At 38.4% G+C, this 21,552-nt stretch overlaps 2 protein-coding genes across 2 annotated transcripts in view; one reads left to right on the plus strand and one right to left on the minus strand.

The window, feature by feature from the left end:
• The window catches only part of PICK1 (protein interacting with PRKCA 1), a 624,859-nt gene that overhangs the window by 343,300 nt on the left and 260,007 nt on the right, over positions 1–21,552 (minus strand). The window lies entirely within an intron of this gene.
• Positions 1–21,552, plus strand: part of NOL8 (nucleolar protein 8) — a gene marked incomplete in the record, with an annotated part of 45,077 nt that overhangs the window by 14,946 nt on the left and 8,579 nt on the right. The window contains 8 exon segments of the mRNA XM_072421247.1: positions 1,652–3,379; positions 4,010–4,117; positions 4,209–4,319; positions 4,547–4,640; positions 5,340–5,481; positions 5,626–5,706; positions 7,879–8,171; positions 19,982–20,108. Coding sequence (XP_072277348.1) covers positions 1,652–3,379; positions 4,010–4,117; positions 4,209–4,319; positions 4,547–4,640; positions 5,340–5,481; positions 5,626–5,706; positions 7,879–8,171; positions 19,982–20,108 — 2,684 coding nt within the window.

The following is a 21,552-nucleotide window of genomic DNA, read 5'->3' on the forward strand; positions in this document are numbered from 1 at the left end:
TTTTTTTTTAAGTGATACATCAGGTAGAAGAGTGGTACATCCTGCATCAAGGTCTACCAGGCCCTTCACCCAAGCTGCCCTCATATTTTCCTCCTAAATGTTATAGAAATGGACTGTTTGTAAATTGTTCTGAGGCCTTTCAGGTTTCTGTGAGCTTGGGGGCCCAGTGTACAATGTACTTTCTAATTTTTAATTTCTGCCACAGAGATGCTGTATCCCCAATAGCTTGAGATACGTATTGCACAATCATACGAGGAGAAACCTTACAGCTATATATTGTTCCTGTGTGATCTATTTTCCAAATCATTAGTAGAAAGATGGAGATGCCTTGCTGGGAGTGAGAATCTTTCTCACAGTTTAGACACTCTTGGTACCAAACCTGTCGTTAAGTACCTCTGTTTTCTCTTTGATTTTAGCTATGTCCTGCTTCCCATCATGTATGTTTACACTTTAGTATCTCTAGTTGGCAAAAGCTGTATTGAATCATGTAATTTAGTAACTTCAGAGAAAAGGGCTTGTTGGGATTGGAAACATACGAGTAGGATGAACACAGTGACTTATGGAGTCCTAGGTCAGTCAAGGTATAGAGGCCGAAGCTAGGAAAGAGGAGACTGCTGAACACACACCCCATAGTTTAAAGTATGTACAGGGGTCCCACAGCTCACAGGGCCTCAATCTGTTGTAACAAGGTTATGAAAAACTGCCAAATGTGGGTACTATATTGTTTGAGTCTGTTTTTGGTACCATCTTCTAGATCAACAGTTCACAGTTTTTAAATTGAATATGTAGGTTTCCTAGTTGTAGGTCAGGAAGAGAAGAAAAGAGCCCAAAAGGGAAGCCAAGTTGTTGAAATGTATAGGTGTTTACCAAGCCTCAAAATTAAACCATGCAAACAGGGATGAGAAGAAGACGGCTTGTTGTGCAAACGTGTAAAGATAAAATAACACTATTTTAAGTTCAATATTGAAACAAAACAGAATCAAACATAGTGGATTTGAGTACAGTATCAAGCCCAAATGGTATACATATACAAGGTATCAATATTTACATATCACAGTATCATTTCCATAAGTGTCAGTAGTGTCTCACTGCCCGATGCGTTTCACACAATGGCTTCATCAGGAGTTAGAGGCTTACACTAAGTATATCATAATAAAGATAATTACAATTTTTATATAAATAAGTACAAAACATAATTGAATACAATACATAAGCATGATCTATAGTGATCTGTTTCCTTTAATACTGTGCTTGGTAACTCATCATTTTTAATTTCTTTTTTGACTTGGAAGTAGGGTGAAATACAAGGTAGGAATATGGATGCTAGTCGCCTTTGTTTTGCAGAGGAAGCTTGAAGTCTCAGATTTTCCTAATCTACATATGTTTTGCTTGCAACTCAAATTATTAAAGCTAGGTCAGTAGCATGGCAAGAAAAAGAATTTTCATTAGTCAGCATTACCTTACCCCAAACATCTGTAATTACAGTCAGACTTACAATTGTAGGCTTCGCTTATTTAGTACAGCTTAGTTTTTATTTGTACATGTAGGAGTCCTAAAATGGTTTCCAAACCTATACTTGGAATGCTCTGAATATTACTTTTTTTTTGAATTGTTGATAGGTACTTTAGACTATTCCTTAACACACTTCAACATCATGAAATATGATCCTTCCAAATATTGTCATAACATTAGAAAAATAGATGATGCTTTTAAAATTGTACCAGTTTCCCAGTTAACTTGGCAGCTGAAGGAAGGAGATGATGAAATCAGTAAAAAACGCAGAGGAGAGTTCCCAAACCTAACGCCTCCTCCAAAAAAGAAGGTAAATGGTGCTGATGATACACAAGTCAATCTCAGAATTCATAGAGCATCTGTACAAACAGCTGAAATGAAGTTTGAAACAAACAGTTATGACTCTGTGGAAGAAGAGCAAGCTTTTCTTAAGAGAGAAATACCAACCAGAGCGACTGGTAACCATGTTGAAGATTCTGATATTGAGGTAGTGGATGACTCTTTAGAGTTTAGCTACACACCACATTGGCCGAAACAGAAAGCTGCACCAAAGATGAAATTTACTGGTAATACCCTGGATGACTGTGAATATGATTCTGCAGATACTGATGAAATAATCACAGTTACAAAAGAATTCCAGAAAAGGTGTGATCATAATTTAAAAAATAAAGAGGAAACTGTAAAAAGTAACATGTGCTCTCAATTAAAAATTCAATAGATTAAAGAGGCTTCTACTTATGCACAGGACATTATAGACAAATGTAAATCCAAGGATACTAAGATAAATAGGTCAGAATCGGACACTGACACCGATACCTCTGAAGATGACAACAGTGATTTGTATTCAGATGAAGAATATAAAGCTATGATGCAGAACTGCTTTCATTTGGATTTGACAATAAAGGATTTGGAAAAACTTGCAAAAGAAGCAAATGAATTTGATGATGAGGCTAAGAGTGATAGTGAATATGACACTGAGGATATTATTAGTTCAAAAGAAGGTTATGATATTGCTTATAATTTACATGCTTCAGGATCTAAAACAATATATCCTCTAGAACAGAAACAAAATGTTGGGGCATTCCCAGATATTAAGGAGAAATTGAAAACTGAAAACCTCCAAAATAGATTATTGAAATCAGCCAAGCAGAGTAATTGTGAATCTGACGGGAGCAATTCTGATTTTGAGGAGCATCACAAGTCTCTAAATAAACACTATAGTAGAGAGAATATTGAAGATAAAGTTCAGGAACCAAAATCGCCTACAGAACCGGAGACACTTGTTAATACCTACGAACTGGAAAAAGAAGCTGAAAGTCTAAAAGAAAAAACAAAGCCCAAAAAGGATCCTGAATCTGGACACGTTAAGAGAGTCCTAGAACCAAATGATATAGTAGCTTCAATTTTAGAAGATGACAGTAGCTGTGGTCAGCAATCAAATCAAAGAAAGATAAAAGATTCTTCTGTGAAACCTCCAACATTTAAAGGCCTTGGTTCTTTGTTGGCGTCAGCTGCCACAGCAAATGTTAAGGTTAGCGATGATCTTCAGCTCAATGGATTTTCATGTTGTAAAACCAAGAAAACAGAAGAACAAGAACCATACAGGGGCCCCAAACAGATATGTCTTGAAGCCAAGTCAAAAAACAGAAGTAGCAACAATGATAATAATGAAGAAGGCTACAGAGACTTAAGCTGTACTTCATTATCATCTGCCAAACCTGGAATGTCTCTGTGTGATGCAGCAAAAGAGCAGACCCCAAAAGAAAAACAGCTTCAAGATAATCAAAAGCGTGTTCTAGCATTGATAGAAAGGAGGAAAGAGCGCGAACTACAGAAGCAAATTATTCAAGGTGCCCTGCTGCAACTGGTAAGCACTATTTGTTTTATTTTTAGAGCCTGTTTAGATAGTAGCAAGCAATGGGGCTCTCACCGTAGCTCATTTGCTGATTTATCCCTGGCCTGCAATGAGTGGTACTAAACTGCTTACTGCTGCCCCCATACATATCCTATTGGGCTGCCCCGGGTAGATAACCAAAGGCAACAGTTTACTGGCGTGAAGAAGTGGTAACTATGATACCATCTTTAAAGTATTTTTCCCCAATAAGGTGGTAGGGAGTTGGCAACCTGAGAAAAACAAGTCTTACACTACTGTTTAAATCAAATGGTATTATTAAATATTTTAGCAGGTTGAAACACTGCCCAAGATAAATGGTTAGTATGATATTTAACACTTTGAGCAATATTGTGAGTGTCTGTGAGGAATGAAAAACGAATAGTTTTTTTGGAAGTAGTGTACCAGTTTTTTCTGCATTGTATTAACCCCCTATTTAATGTACAGCGCTGCGTAATATGTTGGCGCTATATAAATCCTGTTTAATAATAATAATAATAATAATAATAATAATAATAATAATAATGTCATGTACATTACATGGCTAGTTTAATGGATGTTACCTGAAATTAACAAAAAGAAATCTTTTTCATGCTATCATTTTAGGACGTCCATGCTTCAAAAAAGAGCCAGCATATTGTGTTTAATTCTGATTCGGAAAATGAAACAGAAGTAGTAATTGCCAGTGACAAGAAAGAAATGGATTCTGGAAATGTAAGATTTATCCTGGCAGCATTTTTTTTTTTTCGTTTATTGGTACAGTTGTATTATATACTCTTTAACTTTAAACATTTTCTTTATATAGAAAGCAAAACAAGACACATCCATGCTTTTCCATAGCAGTGGAGAAGATTCTGATAACGAAGACAAAGGATTTGAAATCAAGACTCATTATGAAGGGAGGTCTGGTATGAAGGTCAGCATGATATTATTGAGAATTATTTGATAAAGTTTATCCCTAGGACACCATACTTTCTAAAAAGTTGTTGTGGTAACAATATTCTTACTTGTAACTGACAGTGTCTGTTTTAACCCTTTTCTGGCTTTTTTGTGTGGAGCTAATGCTTTTGTTTGTTTTTATATGGTTACAATTAGGAACCTTTCTTCCACCAATAATTTATTTTTTTTCCTGCAATTGTGTAGCTTATGCAGTTGCAGTCCCACTTTGGAACAGATGAGCGATTCAAAATGGACTCCCGATTCCTAGAGAGCAGCAGTGAGGATGAGGAAGCCTCAGGTAAGCAGACAATTATCAGCCAATTCCAATTTATTTGCTTTATTTTTGGATTGTACTACACAGGCCTATATTTACCAAGTAGGTGCAACACATTGTTTCAGAATTGTTGAAGCATTTAATTGAGAAAAAAGTTTTTATTCTATTTCGGAAGCTATTGTACTACATTGAACAATATTTAAAGTCCAATAACTAAAGCATCAGGAGAATTTTTTCCATAAAGGACCACTAGACAGTCGTGCTACTACCTATAAAGATTGAATACAGGTAGTCACCCGGTTACATACAACATAGGGACTGTAGGTTTGTTCTTAAGTTGAATTTGTATGTAAGTAAGAAACAACTGCAGAGTTTGTCTTGGTCATTAAAGAGTTACAAGATGTTGCAAAAGAGCTGTCTCAGCTGTCTTTAGCAAAAGATTTCTTTTGCAGTTCATGCGAACCGCCCCACTTCCCCCTTTCAAGCATCTGTCTTGCACATGAGCGAGCAGGAAAGCCCCGTTCGTATCTACGGTAGGAGTCGTCCGTATGTTGGATGTCCTTAACTTGGGGACTACCTGTTCAATAATATAAAAAAAAAACATTAAAAACTGATCCTTTTGGTTCAGTATGTTCTATCATCTCAAGCGTGTTTGAAATATTTTACTGCTTTTTTTAATTCTACAAGTACCATTTTGTGAACTTACCTTGATGGTTCTTACAGAGGAACATAAGTCAAAAGTACATGAGGAATGTGACCTATCTGCTGAAAAGAAGAAAAACCTTAGCATTTTGCAGAGTATCATGAACATTAATGTGGAACCACAGACAGCAAGCAACCAGACAACCAAAGGCAAAAATTTCAAGTAACGTTTTCTTTTTTGTTTTTTTGTTTTTTTTTTTTTGCTTCTTAACTGAAGTGTCTACTAAAAGAAATCTTTCACTATTCTGTATGACCCACCAGTATCTGGCAAATTGCACAATTAAAAAAAAAAAATGTTTTTTCTTAGAGATCTGAATGCCCTTCATTATGATCCTGCAAAGGAAGATCATACAACATTTGAAACAAAGGCAGAAGGAAAAAAAGAAAGGTAAAGTAATTTACATTTGTATATAGAGTTACCATATGTATTTGTTGAGCTGTTGTATATCTCACCTAATTGAACAATTGTAGTTCTTGCCTCGCATTAATTTTATGTTTATTAATCTGGTTCCCCTTAAATGCGACATCCTTTGCATCATATATCCATTTGCATGGTTTGCAGGCATGGCATTTGAAGGTACCAGGATTATCACACACATCGTCCCTATTGGTTGTGAAGTGACTTCTCTTTAGTTTGTTCCCTCTCAGTGGTACTTTTTTATACACAAATTGAGGTCTGTCAGAAACAGGTTTTGTAATTTTCATATTGCAAGTTAATAAGGGACAATATTTCAAGCAGATTTTGCACACCACTAATACCCTTACACCAGAGTATGAATCATTAATTACAACTCTCTGGATGCGATCTTTAAGCCAGTTCTCTATCCATTTACACATTGACTTTTCTAAACCTATCGACCCTAACTTGCATATTACCCGTCTGTGGGGTACAGTGGCAAATGGTTTAGCAAAGCCTAAGTACATTCAGTGTTCTCCCCAGAAATTTTTTTCAGCTGGGTGGTGGGAAGCTGTAGCCGAGTGGTAAAAAAGGTGGTGTGGCAAAACACGGCAAATTTAGTGCTCCCAGTTGTTTATGCCATGGGTCATCAGTAACCTCTTATTGTTTTGGTGTTCTACCTTCTCCCAATGATTTGTTACAACTTTGTAATCCCTGCCCTGTTAGTATATCCAACTTTTCTACTCTATGTACACAGGCCATAAGTGCTGGGCCCCTAGGCGTACTTCAGATGTGCTCCTGTGTCTATATTTAGGTAAAGTGAACTTTTGTGAAAACATTTTTTTTCACTTGATTCTTTTACAAAATTAGCCCAGAGGCCCACGCTGGCCCAGCTTCCACCTTTTCTCTGATCCTCACTTGTACATCCAATGCTGCCTTGCACTGCACATGCATTAGATTGAACACTTTTTTTTACATTATAAGAAATCCTCTGAAGGTGAATGCACACAAGGAGTATAATGTGACACAAATATCCCAGGAGGATGCGGATTTCCCCTTCGGTCTTTACCGAAATGGAAGTGAAGAATGAAGGGGAGAGGTCCTCTCCACAAAAGTGTAAAAACAAAAAACGCACATTTTTCCATTACATACCAGAGAAAGTCACTCGTTAATATAATGTTAAAAATTTGGCGATGCTTTAATAGCATCATGCATGTGATATCAGATGGGGACAAGACAGACAGTGACCCCCTCTCAGCACTGCCCATATTCTATATAAAAACACTGCCGGCTAAAAACCTCTGGGGAGAACTATGACATTATATCAACTGCTACTCCACTGTCTACCTGTTTACTTACTTCCTCATAAAAAGAGAGTAAATTTGTTTGACAACTTTTGTCTTTCTTGAAGCCATGCTGACTAATATGTCTAAAATGTTATATGTCCAAGGAGTAAATCTTGTGTATCTTCTGGTAGGTAGTAGAACACATGAATGTCCAATATACAAAAAGTCAAATTCACACTTAGAAATCTATTATGGAAAAATATAAATAAATCAGCTCTGACTACATGTTTCTTTATTTTTCTCTGTGCGATCTGTCTTCAGTTCCTCCCTGTTTTAAACATATGGACAATGATTGATCTATAAAAACTGCTATTCAGTTTTAAAAAGGGTCTTATATTGGCACAGCAAGATCTCTGTAACTACTACTATAAGAATAGACCAACATACTTCTCTCCCTATTTGGATATTTATTGTGCTGATTTCTAACATTTTATCAAGACTAGTGTAGTGGGTCAGTAGGATTTGCAGTTAGTGCTGTTAGCATTGTGTTCATTTATTCAAAAGGAGAACGGTTAAAGCTGATTAAAAAGCTTGTATTTGCAATATCATACCTCCTAATATAATTGTAGAAAATTTAGTGTGGTCCTAGTTATGCCGAACCGGGTTCTTATTCTGTTCATGGATATCTACATTCAGCATTGGAACTTCTGTAGGCCACAGGTAAAAGAAATTTAAAGAGTGTGACATAATTTACAGGACGTTTTTTTTGTTACTCTACTGGTTTACTCCCCTAATCAAATATTTCAGTTTATTTGGATTGATTTAAATCCCATATAGCAAACTTTGTGATTTAAATAACATCTTTCTGTCCTCTCAGCAAATCCGAGAGAAAAAAAAAGCGACTAGAAGCGGAAAAGTTACCAGATGTCTCCAAAGAAACCTATCATGAGATAGTCATGGACTTTAGAGAAGTGTTTGGAGCCTCAAAGATTCAGAACACAAAGGAGCAGAACACAACATGGGACCAGGAGGTGGAACCGGAGAAGAAGGAAGCAGATGGGGCCTGTTCAAATGAGCTTGTTGGCTATCACAATGTGAACTCAGAAGAACATGTGGGATTTACATTTTCATTCTTTGAGAATAGTACTGATCGGAACACATCTACTAATGGTAAGAACACTGTTAACATATTGTGTGCAGGCATTTTGCGGTTACAAATTACTAATGCCCTTGTAACAGCACAAATAATGTCAATGCATGGGCTACTGCTGTTTATATATGTATGAAAGGGCTTCTTCTAGGGAAGCCTCCTGTTTGTGCCTTTCTATACAATGTCTTATAGTTTGTAATTATTACCTTCCTTGATGTTGCAGAGTAGCTACCACATTTCCAAACATATGCAACCAAAATCCTGTTGTACCTGCTTAGTTAAAACAGATTAGTTCAGGGTTATTTTTTTTTTTTGTTTTGTTTTTTGGGTTTTTTTTGTGTACTAACCTCCACCCCCCCCCACCCCGTCTTGTTTCAAATTAAACCACCAACGTAATGAACTGAACAATAGGAGTCCGGGAAACAACAGTCGCATTTGTGGGATCCCTGAATCTGCTGGTCCTGAGACTTTGTGTTCCGTAGATCATTCTATTGCCATAAATTGAATTCATAGAGCTCTGGGGCCCAAAAACAAGGATCTGGCACATCCCAGGGACATCATCTGCCGACTGCACTCTTTCAAGCTCTAGTAAGAGATCATGCAAGTCACCAGATAGCAATCTTCTATCACTTTCAACATTGCACCTATCCAATTGCTCCAGGATTTATTACGCCATATGCTCACCCTCTGCAGAGCTGGTCTCTTTTTAGGGAACATGGAATTTGCTAATATTGGGGATTCCCCTTTTCAGCTGACCGCCTTCCACTACAATAAAGCTATTCCATTCCACCACTTGGTCCGATTAACCCCGCTTTCTGTCCTACTTTGATTTTTTTCTGTCCTACTTTAATTGGTGAGTTGTGCTCCGGGCCCTGGTACCTCTGTAGCCGTCTCTGTGGAGCCAACAGACATGGAAACCTCTGTGCATGCCACAGTCTTCCAAACAAAGCACTCCACCTCGCTGTTGAACACTCTACCCCCCATTGGTGATGTGCTACCCACTCCGCTCCACTACCTGGATAGACATTCCTCTGATTACTTGTCCTGTTGGTCTACTGGGCCCATTGGTTGCTACTACTGTTTGACTGGCGGTAGTTGGTTTCTTAGTACAGAACTCTCCACGAGATCCCATATTTTATTTGAGGTTGTGAGTTACTACTTTTATTAGTTGACCTTTTAAATAGTGTGCTGTTTACTTATATTTTTTATATAGTTTAGCCACTAAATAAACTACTGTTAACTTAATCTCCTGGTTGGACCCGGGGACCACTTTCCTGACTTTCCATGGCACCCCACATAGGGAAGTTGGAGCAGAAATTTGCACCTCTGGATATAGTTTGCTTTCCCCAGAGATACTCAAATCATATTTTGACCCTTATGGGAGATGCATCTTTTTATCAATTAAATTGGTTGACAAATTGTACACCCTGGCTAACATTTATGCCCCCACGCGTTTTTGCAATTACTCCTATGGTCATAATACATATAAAAGAATTGACTATTTTCTGATATCAAAGACATTGTTGGATAGCCCACTTCGGGCTCGGATTGGCCTATGAGTGTGGTCAGATCACTCCCTGGTGTTTTTTGAAACTAGATCTGATCCCTGCACGAAGGGTGTTTGCCTCCTGGCAAGTGAATGACTCCCTTATTAAAGACCTATAATGTGCAACAAAGGTAGAAAGGGGACTAGCAGAATTCCAGGAGGGCACATGCCCAAGACCCTACACACCTGCTCACTTGGTGGGAATGTGTCCTGCAAGGTATTTTTTATTAAACATGGCTCCAGGCTAAAGAGGAAACGTGCAGCACACTTTAAATCTTTACTTGCACAGATCGCTGGGTTAGAGAGATTATACAAACGTGACCTCTCGCCCACACACCTTTTAAAACTCACTAGCGCCAGACAGGAACTCCTACAGATTTTAGAGTTGCAAGCAGTCCCTACAGATATAAGGCTAAAAAACACTATTATGAGTTTGCCATTAAAATTGGGAAACATCTAGCCAGGATGTTCTGCTTTAGGGTTCATAGGCAATCTCCTATTTACTGGCTCAAGGAGATAAGAAAATCCATCTCCACTTCCCCCATGGCTTCCAGGCCTCCCCCTTGATTATTAGCCCTTTCCCCCCCAATCCCCCTTGATGTTTTTGTATACTAGCATTTCACTTCCTTTTTGGCTGTTTTTTTTTGGTATTTGTTTGAACTGTTGTATATCGATTGTACTGTTATTTAAAACTTTAAATTATCGAATTAATCTCGGCACGCTGAGACCTCACAGAAGTGTCCCCAAAACTTAGGGGGATGTGTTTTAAGTGAGTGGGCAATGTTATAGTGGGTCAGCAGAATCCCCAAGCCAGCAGATAAGCAAGGAGGGAGCTTTGAAACCAGAGCTCTGGGGGTCGGCTGCGTGGCACCCGGCGGCCATCTTGGATTTTAGATTGTGTCAGCGCTTTGCTGCCAGTGTGAGAGCTTTCCAAATTCAGATCCTGAATCAGGTCTATCATCATCCTTTCCCAGCCACTTAATCTGCACATCTAAATGCATGAAGGTGGAAAGAATAATCCATCCTTGGATTCTCATACACTGCACAGATGCCATCTGACTCAAACGTCATTAGGAATGACAAAGAGCAAGTATACCATATATTTTTTACCTGCATAATCACTTTCATCAGTTAATCTTCTGCATGTCTATTCTTCTGCTGATACAAAAGAAAAAGATTCAAGACATTATTTAAAAACACAGGCAATTATTACATCAGTTGTTTCAAGTTTTCTCACAGGCTGCTAAATATTTCCACTGGTCTCTAATTGGGAAACTGGGACATTGTTTTAAAGATCTTAAGATCCAGTATATATATCTAATGTCCACTGACATTCTGATGTAATTTTTTTTCCGTGTGTTGCCAACCTTGGGGACTATTTACATTGTGTATATTCTGAACCATCATGTCCAGCGGTCCCCAACCACCGGGCCGCGGCGGTGTTTTCAGTGGGCCGCGAGTACATGATCCATTATTGAAAACGAAGCGGCACCCAACCACCATCCGCGGACCGGAAGTGATCCGCAGCGGTGTTTGTATGAAATGCCGGTAAATGTACACAGTAGTCTGTACAAGCAATTCGAGCACATGACATGCAGCTCGATTGGCTGTCAGATGTCATGTGATCGCTTTCGGTTCTGAAAGAATGTTTTATTCCATATAAGTGGAGATTCTCTTTTTGTCTATCTGCTACTTTGGAGGACAGAACATACCAGCTTCGCACTCCTGATGACCTCCCTACTTTCTAGTAGTCTGTGTACAAGCAATGCGAGCACATGACATGCAGCTCGATTGGCTGTCAGATGTCATGTGATCGCTTTGAAGCAGCAGAGGTGCACAGAGAGAAAAGAGAAGACGCCAGAGTATGTCTTCTCTTTTTCTCTACCTACAGACCTGATGCTGACCTAAATGAGCCAACTCCCCCAACGTACAGATCTCTAGACCTCCAGCAATCTCCGATCTAAAGGATGACAGCCTTGGAGCAACAGAACAGATATCTGCTGTTGAGCAAGCCTGTGCTAACAAATGATGATACTAGAGACTTATGTACTATTTCAAGTCAACCTTCAGTACAGTTTATTGCAGTACAGATCGTGATAATAGAGGCAGATGCAGAAATATACGTATTAGGGGTCACCAGAAACAATAGAGACTGACCAACTACATCTGGCATTGCAATTCATCAGTTTTTTAGAGCGACCTGCCAAATCTCCCATAGAATGTGAAAGAAAACAGGGCCCTTCACCCAAGAAGCAGAGATGGTGAACCCCCTATCATCTGCTGCCTTTTTACTCAAGGAACAAATAATGAGACAGGCACGTTCCAAAGATCACATTCTTTTCAATGCAGTATAGATTCAACTCGATTTAAGATTTATCAGCTATCCACTCTTCAACAACGCAGAGCCTTTTAGGCTCTCCTTTCGGTTCTGAAAGAATGTTGTATTCCATATAAGTGGAGATTCTCTTTTTGTCTATCTGCTACTTTGGAGGACAGAACATACCAGCTTCGCACTCCTGATGACCTCCCTACTTTCTTGCAACACCTACGGCTACCAGAGATGGATTTGCCCGATTGTTATATAGAACTATCCATGCCTAGGATTAGACCAGCAGCTCCAGAAAGTCATGATCCTTCTCATGTAGCTCAAGGATGGAGGCGCAGTCCCGAAAGGACGAGACAATGACACCACCTTATGAAAGATTGTCCACCATATAGAAAAGTCTACAGATCTACATCCAATACTTACTTCAGTAAAATTGTATATACACAATTGATACCAGGTTTTTCTATGCTTTTTATCCTTTTTTTTTATATAAATAATCATCTCTTTCTGTAAGTATGTTCTAAAGAAACTATTCCCTGCGTGGTATTTTATCGCAACAAAATTCCATATTCAAAATAGGCAATTATTCTGCAATTTAAACATATCAATACATAGAACTAACTCCTGTATTTGATTAACCTTCTGGGCAGTAACCCCGAGTGTGACTCGGGGTAGAAAAAAGATGCTAAAAGCTGTAACCCAGAGTCACACTTGGGGTAGATAAACCTATAGGAAGTAATAGTAAATGGCTACCGACCTGATCCGCTGGCGTCCCGCGTTGTCCTTCTCTGCGATGTCCGTCTTCTTTCTTCCCCTGGCCGGCTTCCTCTGCAGTCAATGAGTCACCGGGGGAGATCCCAGTTACATTGGTGCGTAAGGACGTTCCCGGCGGGGCGGGGAATTCAAATCCATTGAATTGCATTCTATACAAAATAACTGTATTTCATGCTATACAGTGGATTTATGTGTAAAAAGCAGTACATTGTCTTTCATTAACATTTATTTTACGGTATAAAATAATTGTATGAGGATATATATATTTTTTTTAAAGAATTAAAGAAAACATTTTTTTAATTCATTTAATTTATTATTTTGACATGATTTTGTGTTTCAAACTTTTTCATACTCATATATACATAATATATTTCATATATTTCATACTAATATTCTGTAAAATACATTTTCATGAAAAACAATGTACCATTTTTAGACATATAAATACGGACAGAAATGAACTGCCCAGGAGGTTAAAGCTGTAGTTTACAAACCCAAGACATAACCTTCTTAGTAACTAATCTTGATAGATTAGCTCCTAAACTCTTTAATAGCTTATCAAATAGTTAAGCGGATAGGTTGTATATATTTGAAATCTTTCCCACATTTTGCTAAAGTTATACTTGGATAATAAAAGAATAGCTAACCTACATTTAAAAACATTATATTTGGAACCTGTTACTACAGGGAATTGGTTCAATGACCCTGTAACTCAGTTTATTAACCATAAATGAGTCACGTTCCGAAAATAGGCCCAACTTTTGTAGAGATGTCTTTAATTCTTCACATATAGCTTGTACATTGATGTGACTATTGGGTAGTGAGGGGTTAGTGAACGATCTCAAGTGTAACTAATACTCACAATACAGTACTCGAAACTTCTCTCCCGAAAGACTACAGTACAGCCTAGTTTATACTTGTTAGATATAGTGGAAGCCCAACATTACCTTAAGGAATCACTGATTTGTTTTGCAGGGGATGGATTGACCTTTATTCCACAACCTGTTTTGCACTTGCAATATGTTTTATCACAGACTTGGTTTATCCAATATATTACTTATTATGTGTTGCTGTAAGTAAATATTATCTTTTTTGTTCAGATAGATTTTTTTTTTTTAAGTTGTACAATGATGACAAATTAGGCTACCGGCTGTTTTAGATTACCCCCCCCTTCAGTTGGGTAATTTATCCCTAGCTGACCACTTCCGGTTTTTCATTGATAAGTGAGTTTGAACTTAAACACATCCACTCCAGAATTCCAATAAATATAACCAAATATTCCCTGATAAATTCTCCATCCTTTTGCCTTATTCTTCCAACTAATACTATGGTCTCTCTTGACGGACCCTGCACCATAAAGGGGACCCGTTTTTTGACCTCTAATATCCAAAAATTAACTTCCCCAACGTATCCAACAGTATCTCATGCAACCAGCCTGATCTCCAATTCTAAATATGTATCAGTTCTATTCTCTAGTAAAATTCATTTTCAGTTAGAGGAACAGATGGCAGATCCAGAAGACCGATATCTGTTTTTGAAAGTCCTCCTAGACCATAAACCAGTGACATTGGAGTACCTGTACCTTCTTCCGTACCTTTGGGACAAGTAGGCAAATTTATCCAAAAAACAGTAAAATCACTTCAGGAATTTACTACAGGACTTTAATGTCCCTCTAAATCCAACACAGGGTTCTACAGGTGCCCTAACCTTTGAAGCACTCCGAAACATAAAATCATCAGAGTCGTTGTCAATGATACAAGACACTTGGTGTATATTACACCCAAACACAAAGAACTTTCACCACTTGGTTATTTTTTCTTATGTCAAAGAGAACTGCATTGTTTATCCTTGGCATCCATAGAACCAATAACCGTCTCAGATCATGCCCCCATCACATTCACCCTCTCCTTTTCAGACAGCTCCCAAAACAAAATTCTGGAGACTTAACCCACCTCTATTGGGAGATGCTGCAGTTGTTAAAGATGTCCAAACCAAATTAGAGGAATACTTTGAACTTAATATTAAACCAGAAATGGAACCAGCTGAGACCTTGGGCAGCACATAAGAGTGTGGTCAGTTGGCATCTTCCTGAAGTGGACCGCCAAGACATTATTAAGCTGGTAAATCAGATCCACAAACAAGAACTAATACACAAACTTTCCCAAGCAGAGGAAACCCTGACAGAGCTGACTGATCTAAGAAACAGATTAAAGGAAGTTCTCTTTTCACATTCAATCATTTTGTTAGGAGATGCTCATCTGTCCGGCGACTCTATGCTGTGCGCCATCGCAGTATAAAACACTGTTTGTTCTGTTCAGCGAAGTCATTTGCAGCAGCCAGGATAACTAAGATGGCAGCAGCCCCTGCTTCTCTTTAGTTGTGCAGCCTGATGTATTTTATGGCATCCCCGGCATCCATTGTTAGGCTATACACAGCTGAAAGGGTTTCTTTTGGCTGCTGGTAATATAAACCTGTCTGCTCCCAGTCACCAGGGCCTGTTGTAGCGTATAGCTGGGCTAATCTGTGCTGGAGTGTGTTTTCACCTGATTTACTGTTGCTGACCATTTCCTATTTCTGACCTTGTGAGTTTATGCTGCCTGGACCGACCTTTGCCTGTAACCGAACTCTGCTTGTTTTTTGCCCTTGTGTACTTAGTTTGGTGGAGGGATATTCGGTGTATGACCTCTGCTCCGTATTCTGGACTTGGCTCTGTTGAAATTTTGGCTCTGTTGAAATCTTGGTACTGCTTTATCTGTGGGCTCCTGGCTTGCTGCCAGCCCATCCCCAGACACCAACTCTTGTGCAGTAAGTCCTGGGGTCAACCGAGTGCTGGGGAGACGCAAGCAGTCCCCCAAGGCTGAGCGGGGGCTTGCTATAGGTGAAGACTGAGGTGTTAGATTGGGGGACTGGTGTCTGGTGAATACTGGTGCTGACCAGGCCTTGCACATTTACTTTATCCTCCATTTATTTTTATTTTTTTTTTTATGAACATAGCAATAAAAATTTCTATCAAGTGCCTTGCAGGCAAAGTGAATCCAAAACACAGTAACACTGATTAGAGACTCCTCTGGAAGACTGCATGTGAAAAGGAGATGGACAAATAATTTCATCCGTTCTATACACAATTATATAATTTACACACGCCCCAGCAACCAACAAGGGAACATAATGAAAGAAAGGATTCCATTTGCATATTTCTAGGCAGATACGGCCCACCTAAAATTTTGAGTCTGCAGAGAAATTAGAGAGACCAATCTCAGACTTAGAATTTACACATGTCTTAAAACAACTGAAGCCAGGAAAAAGTCTGGGCCCCGATGGTCTGACTGCCCACTACTTTAGATCTTTTGCATCTTCAGTATCTCCACATTTTTTTTTTCCACTTTTAATTCATTTGAAAATGGAATTAAAATGGAATGCCTCCTAAAGAATTTCTAGAGGCCCATATAACACTCATCCCGAAAGAGTAAAGATTTGTCATGACCGTTATAATATTTGTAAAGACCCATATCCCTACTGAATGTTGACATTAACATTTTTGTCAAAATTTTAGCCAACCGTCTTCTACTTCTTATCTCCCAACTTGTGGACCTGGACCAGGTTGGATTTATCCCAGGTAGAGAAGCTAGGGAGAATATCATCAAGACTTTAAATCTGGCACATTGGGCTCAAAAATCAAATCAACAGTTTTTTTTTTTTTGGTTTTTTTTTCCTGCAGATGCCAAGAAAGCCTTGGATAGGCTAGCATGGGTTCATATAGCAGGTGTTCTAGATTTTATCGGAATGCATTCCCACAATATGTCCCTGTATTCCAACCCTTCAGCGAGAGTTAACAGCCTTTTGTCAGAACCCCTCTCAATCCGGAAAGATACCAGATAGGGTTTGCCCCCTTTCACCCTTGATATTTGTGCTGGCTTTAGAGCCACTCCTAACCCAAATTAGATTTGAATCCTCAGTCTCCGGTCTTCACATTGGCTGTAATGAATACAAATTGGCAGCATTTGCGGACGATATCCTGCTTACATTAACACAATCTAAATCCCTCTCTACTACCTCTCCTAATGATACTAGAATCTTTCCAAAATCTATTATTTTTCAAGATTATTTACTCCAAATCTTTCACTTGTGAAAGACTGCCAATGCTCTTCCCCTTTTTATGGAAAAATAAATCCTTTACTTATCTTGGTATTTAATTAGCCACATCAATACCAGAGCTTTTCTCTTTAAAATTTGCTCCCCTTTTATCCAAGATCCCATCAGACCTAAAAAAAAAAATGTCATAAGTCTGCCTTCCCATGCTTTGGAAAAGCAGCTATCCTCAAAATGAACATCTTACCGAGTCTGTTGTATCTGATGCAGACAATATCGATCCATATTCCAGATTCATTTTTTCGAATCTTTGCTTTCCACATTCCGAGCCTTCTTCTGGGGCCAGAAATCCCCAAGAATTGCATTCCATCAGTTAGTTGCACCGAAACATCACGGAGGCATAGTACTCCCAGATGTTCGAAAATACTATTGGGCTTGCCACCTCAACAGGGTGATTGACTGTAACGCTAATTCTTAATCGAAAGATTGGGTATCCCTAGAACAATTCTGCTCCATAGTCCCTTCAGGCTTCACTCCATGGCTCCAAAGACATATTGACACAAAACGTTTATCTCACCCCTTTATTGGCACGTTACTAAGAATATTTCTAACAGTTACCTGTAAATTCCAAATTACATCAGTGCTGGGTCCACTTACCCCAGTCTGGTTCAACCCAGCCTTCCCACCAGGATTATCAAATTACTTTTTTTAAAGAATTGTGCAACAACAGACAATTAACAGCTCGACGCTTTTTCGAAGTACAAAAACTTTACGACAAACAATCATTACTAACGGAAACTGAAGGAACTAAAATACCATGATGGACTTGTTTTTAAATAACAACATTTTTAACCAAGTCGGATCTGAAAGAGAAATGCTCCAGAAATCTTGCCCCCTCGCAAACAGTGGCAATCAGATTTAAACCAAACCTTTATGGAGGAGGAATGGGAAAATATTAATCTATCAAAGGCTGGTAAACAAAAAAGTAAACATCCAGGAAAACAATTTTCAAAATACGCACACGTTGCTACAAAGTACCTTACACTTTACACAAACAAAACCTCATTACGATGAGAACTGTTAAAGATGTGGAACAGAAGACGGCACTTTTCTTCATGTGGAGCTGCCCAATTATGCAGACTTTTTGCTCTGAAATCATGGACCTGATACCCAAAATCACCGAAGAGCTGAACCCTATCTTTCCCGCACAAATTCTCACACATCATACTCCTAATACCACATCAATACAAGAAAACCCTTCTGTTCCATATTTTGAACACTGCTAAACTATTGATTCCAAAACTGTGGAAATCAGCAGTCCCTCCCACTGTACGAGACTGACTGTTGCAAATCTATCGTATAGCAGAAATGGAAGAACTCATCTGATAAGATGATCCCAATCTGATAAGAGTCTTCCTCTTTTACTTATTGATTCTTTTACTTATCTTCACCTCTTTCACATTGTATGATGTCTAAACACCTGAGATTTTTTTGCATGAGCTAAAATGTATCCAATGCATTTCTTAGAGAATAATAAACTTTTTTCAATTATTCATTTAAAAGAATATAGTCTCCAGCTATTATGTTATGTTCAGATGGATATTCTAAAAGAAAATAAATGTTTTTGCCATGTGCTTTTTATGTCCTACGTCGGCAAAGCTAGAAAAATATTTCAGAGTGGAAAGTAATGAACAATGACTGTTCTTATATGTTTTTAAGGTGTTCTGTTAATGTATAATCTATATTATACAGTACTACCATGGTACTTATAATATCCTACATATATACTGTATGTTTTTGCAGATCTGTAGTGACCCCCTCAAAAAAAAAAAAAAAAAAGGTGTTTACTTGTAACAGAGATGTTTTGTCCATTTGTTGCAAACCTTATTCAGATCTCTAGAGCATAGGTAGATGATTCCTCCCGTATTTTCCCTATCCATTAACTGCACATCATCCTATGTGCCCAATGTCAGATCACCCAACAGGTGAGTTATGTTTTCCCACATATGCCGTTACCCAAGTCTGTACATGACTATTCTACCTCTTGCTGCCTCACTTAGAATGTAACCTATAGATGGTAAAAGGGAGACTGGTTGGTCCCATGTTTGCCTAGCAAAAGGGTCTTGCTGGGTGTCTTTAACGAGCGTCCAATAAAAATCCCTTCTTATAGCTGTGAAAATTGCTTTAAAAAAAAAAAAAAAAAAAAAGCAAAAATCCAAACTAGGAGCTGTTAAATAAAAAAAAAAAAAAAAAAAAAAAAAAGCATTAACTTTATTCATATTGGCCCCAATTATATGTATGTTGCATTATTTTAATCAATATAAAAAATACATGATTAGTCATTTAAACGGTTTGGAGGAACCATATACTGAGGAGTCGATGTTTTTTATGCACCAGCTCTGCAACCCTGAACAAATCATACTTTATCTCCTATCTATGAAAGATTAAAGATTTTGTTTCTAATTTTGTGATGACCGGTAATAATTAGTTGTATATAGCGACCTCAAGACAAACATGTTAGCAGCCACAGGGGAAGCCGGGATGTGCGGGCATCCTACTCTGAGCTGCACCTGATATCCTGCGCATGCTGACATGATATGACGGCAATCAGGCAGGTAAGAATGCTTATTGAAGAAGGAACATCTCTTTTCTTTCTGCAGTAAAGCCCTGCACACATTTTGAAAGGGAAACAATGTTTCCACTTTAAAAGTTTTGACTTTTGTTCCCAAAAAAGTATTGGCTAAATTTTGGCAAATGACAAATCATTCGCTTCATACATTTAACTACATGAATTCTTAAAAAATTTCCTGTGATTTCAATGTATGAAGTTCTTTTAGGTTTGACTTTTTTAGAGAGAAATGAACTTGTATGGTGGACACTTAAATATACATAATTGTGTATTTACCACACCCAAAATATTCTTATCCTGTTGTTCCAATTTGGTCCTAATATTTTGCTTTGATATTGGGGTAAAAAACTCGAATGCCTCTCATTTTTTTTTAGATGTGACGCTTGTTACATTATATATTTGTTGTGGTAAATCTGATCAAAAGGGCAAAAACCTTGTAAATGACAAATCCTTAACCTTTTTACAGAGCCCTACAAGACTGAACAAATCAAACCTGCTAAAGTGGCGTGGCAGGAGGATCCTAGATATCAGGACAGCAGTTCTGAAGATGATGATGAAGAGGAGGCAGCTGTAGCTACAGAAAACCAAACAAGGTAATGGCTAAAAAGCGCTCATATACGTACTCATTTTCCAGGATTCTGACAAATCAGGACGTACAATATAAATATTTTTTCATTTAAATTTATTTGGACACATAGGAAGATTAAGGGCTAACTCAGACCTGCAGCAGGATTAAGGGATCCAGACCGGCTGCTGGGGGCTGGCACCTTGCTAGCTGTTGGGCACTGGCACTGCGGAGCTGGTTCCTAAAGATCCAGCTTGTGCAAGTTTATCAGCGAGCGGTACTGAACCTCAGCTTGTGCAAGTTTATCAGCGAGCAGTACTGAACCTCCCTGTCACTACCATTTATTTTCTTTTGGACTGCAATGGGTGAAAGCTACAATGGTTCCTCAAAAATCTTCCACGCTTTATCTTTATTAAGAACTTATAAAACAAACTAAATGACTTTTCTATATAGTCACCTTCCTTTGTGATGCATCTTTCCCATCGTCATACTAACTTTTTAATGCCATCACGAAAGCATAGCCACAGATGCACTGCTGTATTCACATCATCATCCCATGAAAATTCTCTTTCCCCTTAAAGCTTCATTGTGCATCTAGAAATGTGGAAATTGGATGACGCTAAATCTAACCTAACTGAGTTCCATAACCTACCACTTCAATTGTCTAAAAAGTTCCGATGTGTGGGCTGCAGTGTGGGGGAGGGAGTTGTCTTGTAAAAACGCAAAAAGAGTATAACAGAACCCAGAACAGACTTGTGTAATGCTTGCTTTTTTGAAAATGCTAGAATTTTAATTCTTCTAAAAAACACAATTCTTTTCATAAGGTGTCTGAACTTTGTGCACTGTATCTACGGGACGGTACAGTAATTAGGCTATTCTCGTGATTTGATTTACCAACTCCTCCGTTTCTAGTCTCATTACATATTAATGTTATTTTCTATTTTACAGTCGCAAAGAAAGACAAATAGAGGTTGTAGACACCTCTCTCGGTTGTATGTGTCAGTTTGGCCCACCCCACTAACTTCAATAAGTGAGTTGTATTAGAAAAATAGAAAACAGAGAAAAGAAGGGTGTTTGAGTAAGCAAATGTGGTTTATATGTTCAAATTGTGCAATAAACAAATATTGTCAATAAAACACATTTTGGATATCGGAATATCTGAGCTGGGGCGCACAGAGACCCGCAGCAAACGGCTGTTGCTCAAACGGGGGACATCAATGCCACGCAGCGGGCAGGCATAGGAGTATGCCCACTCGCCGCACTGGCAAGCACAATAGTCAGCAAGGTGATGCTGTGTGTGTAAAAGTATGAATGAATATCTTTGTCTAGTGTATACTGGTCAAATATACCCTGAGGATTTATTCAGGGGATGACCTCCTTTGTGTATTTTGCTGAATTTATTATATGGATTAAAATGTGTTCTATTGACAATATTTGTTGCACAATTTGAACATATAAACCACATTTGCCAA

This window comes from Pyxicephalus adspersus, chromosome 8, assembly GCF_032062135.1.
Source record: "Pyxicephalus adspersus chromosome 8, UCB_Pads_2.0, whole genome shotgun sequence".
Lineage (NCBI taxonomy): Eukaryota > Metazoa > Chordata > Amphibia > Anura > Pyxicephalidae > Pyxicephalus > Pyxicephalus adspersus.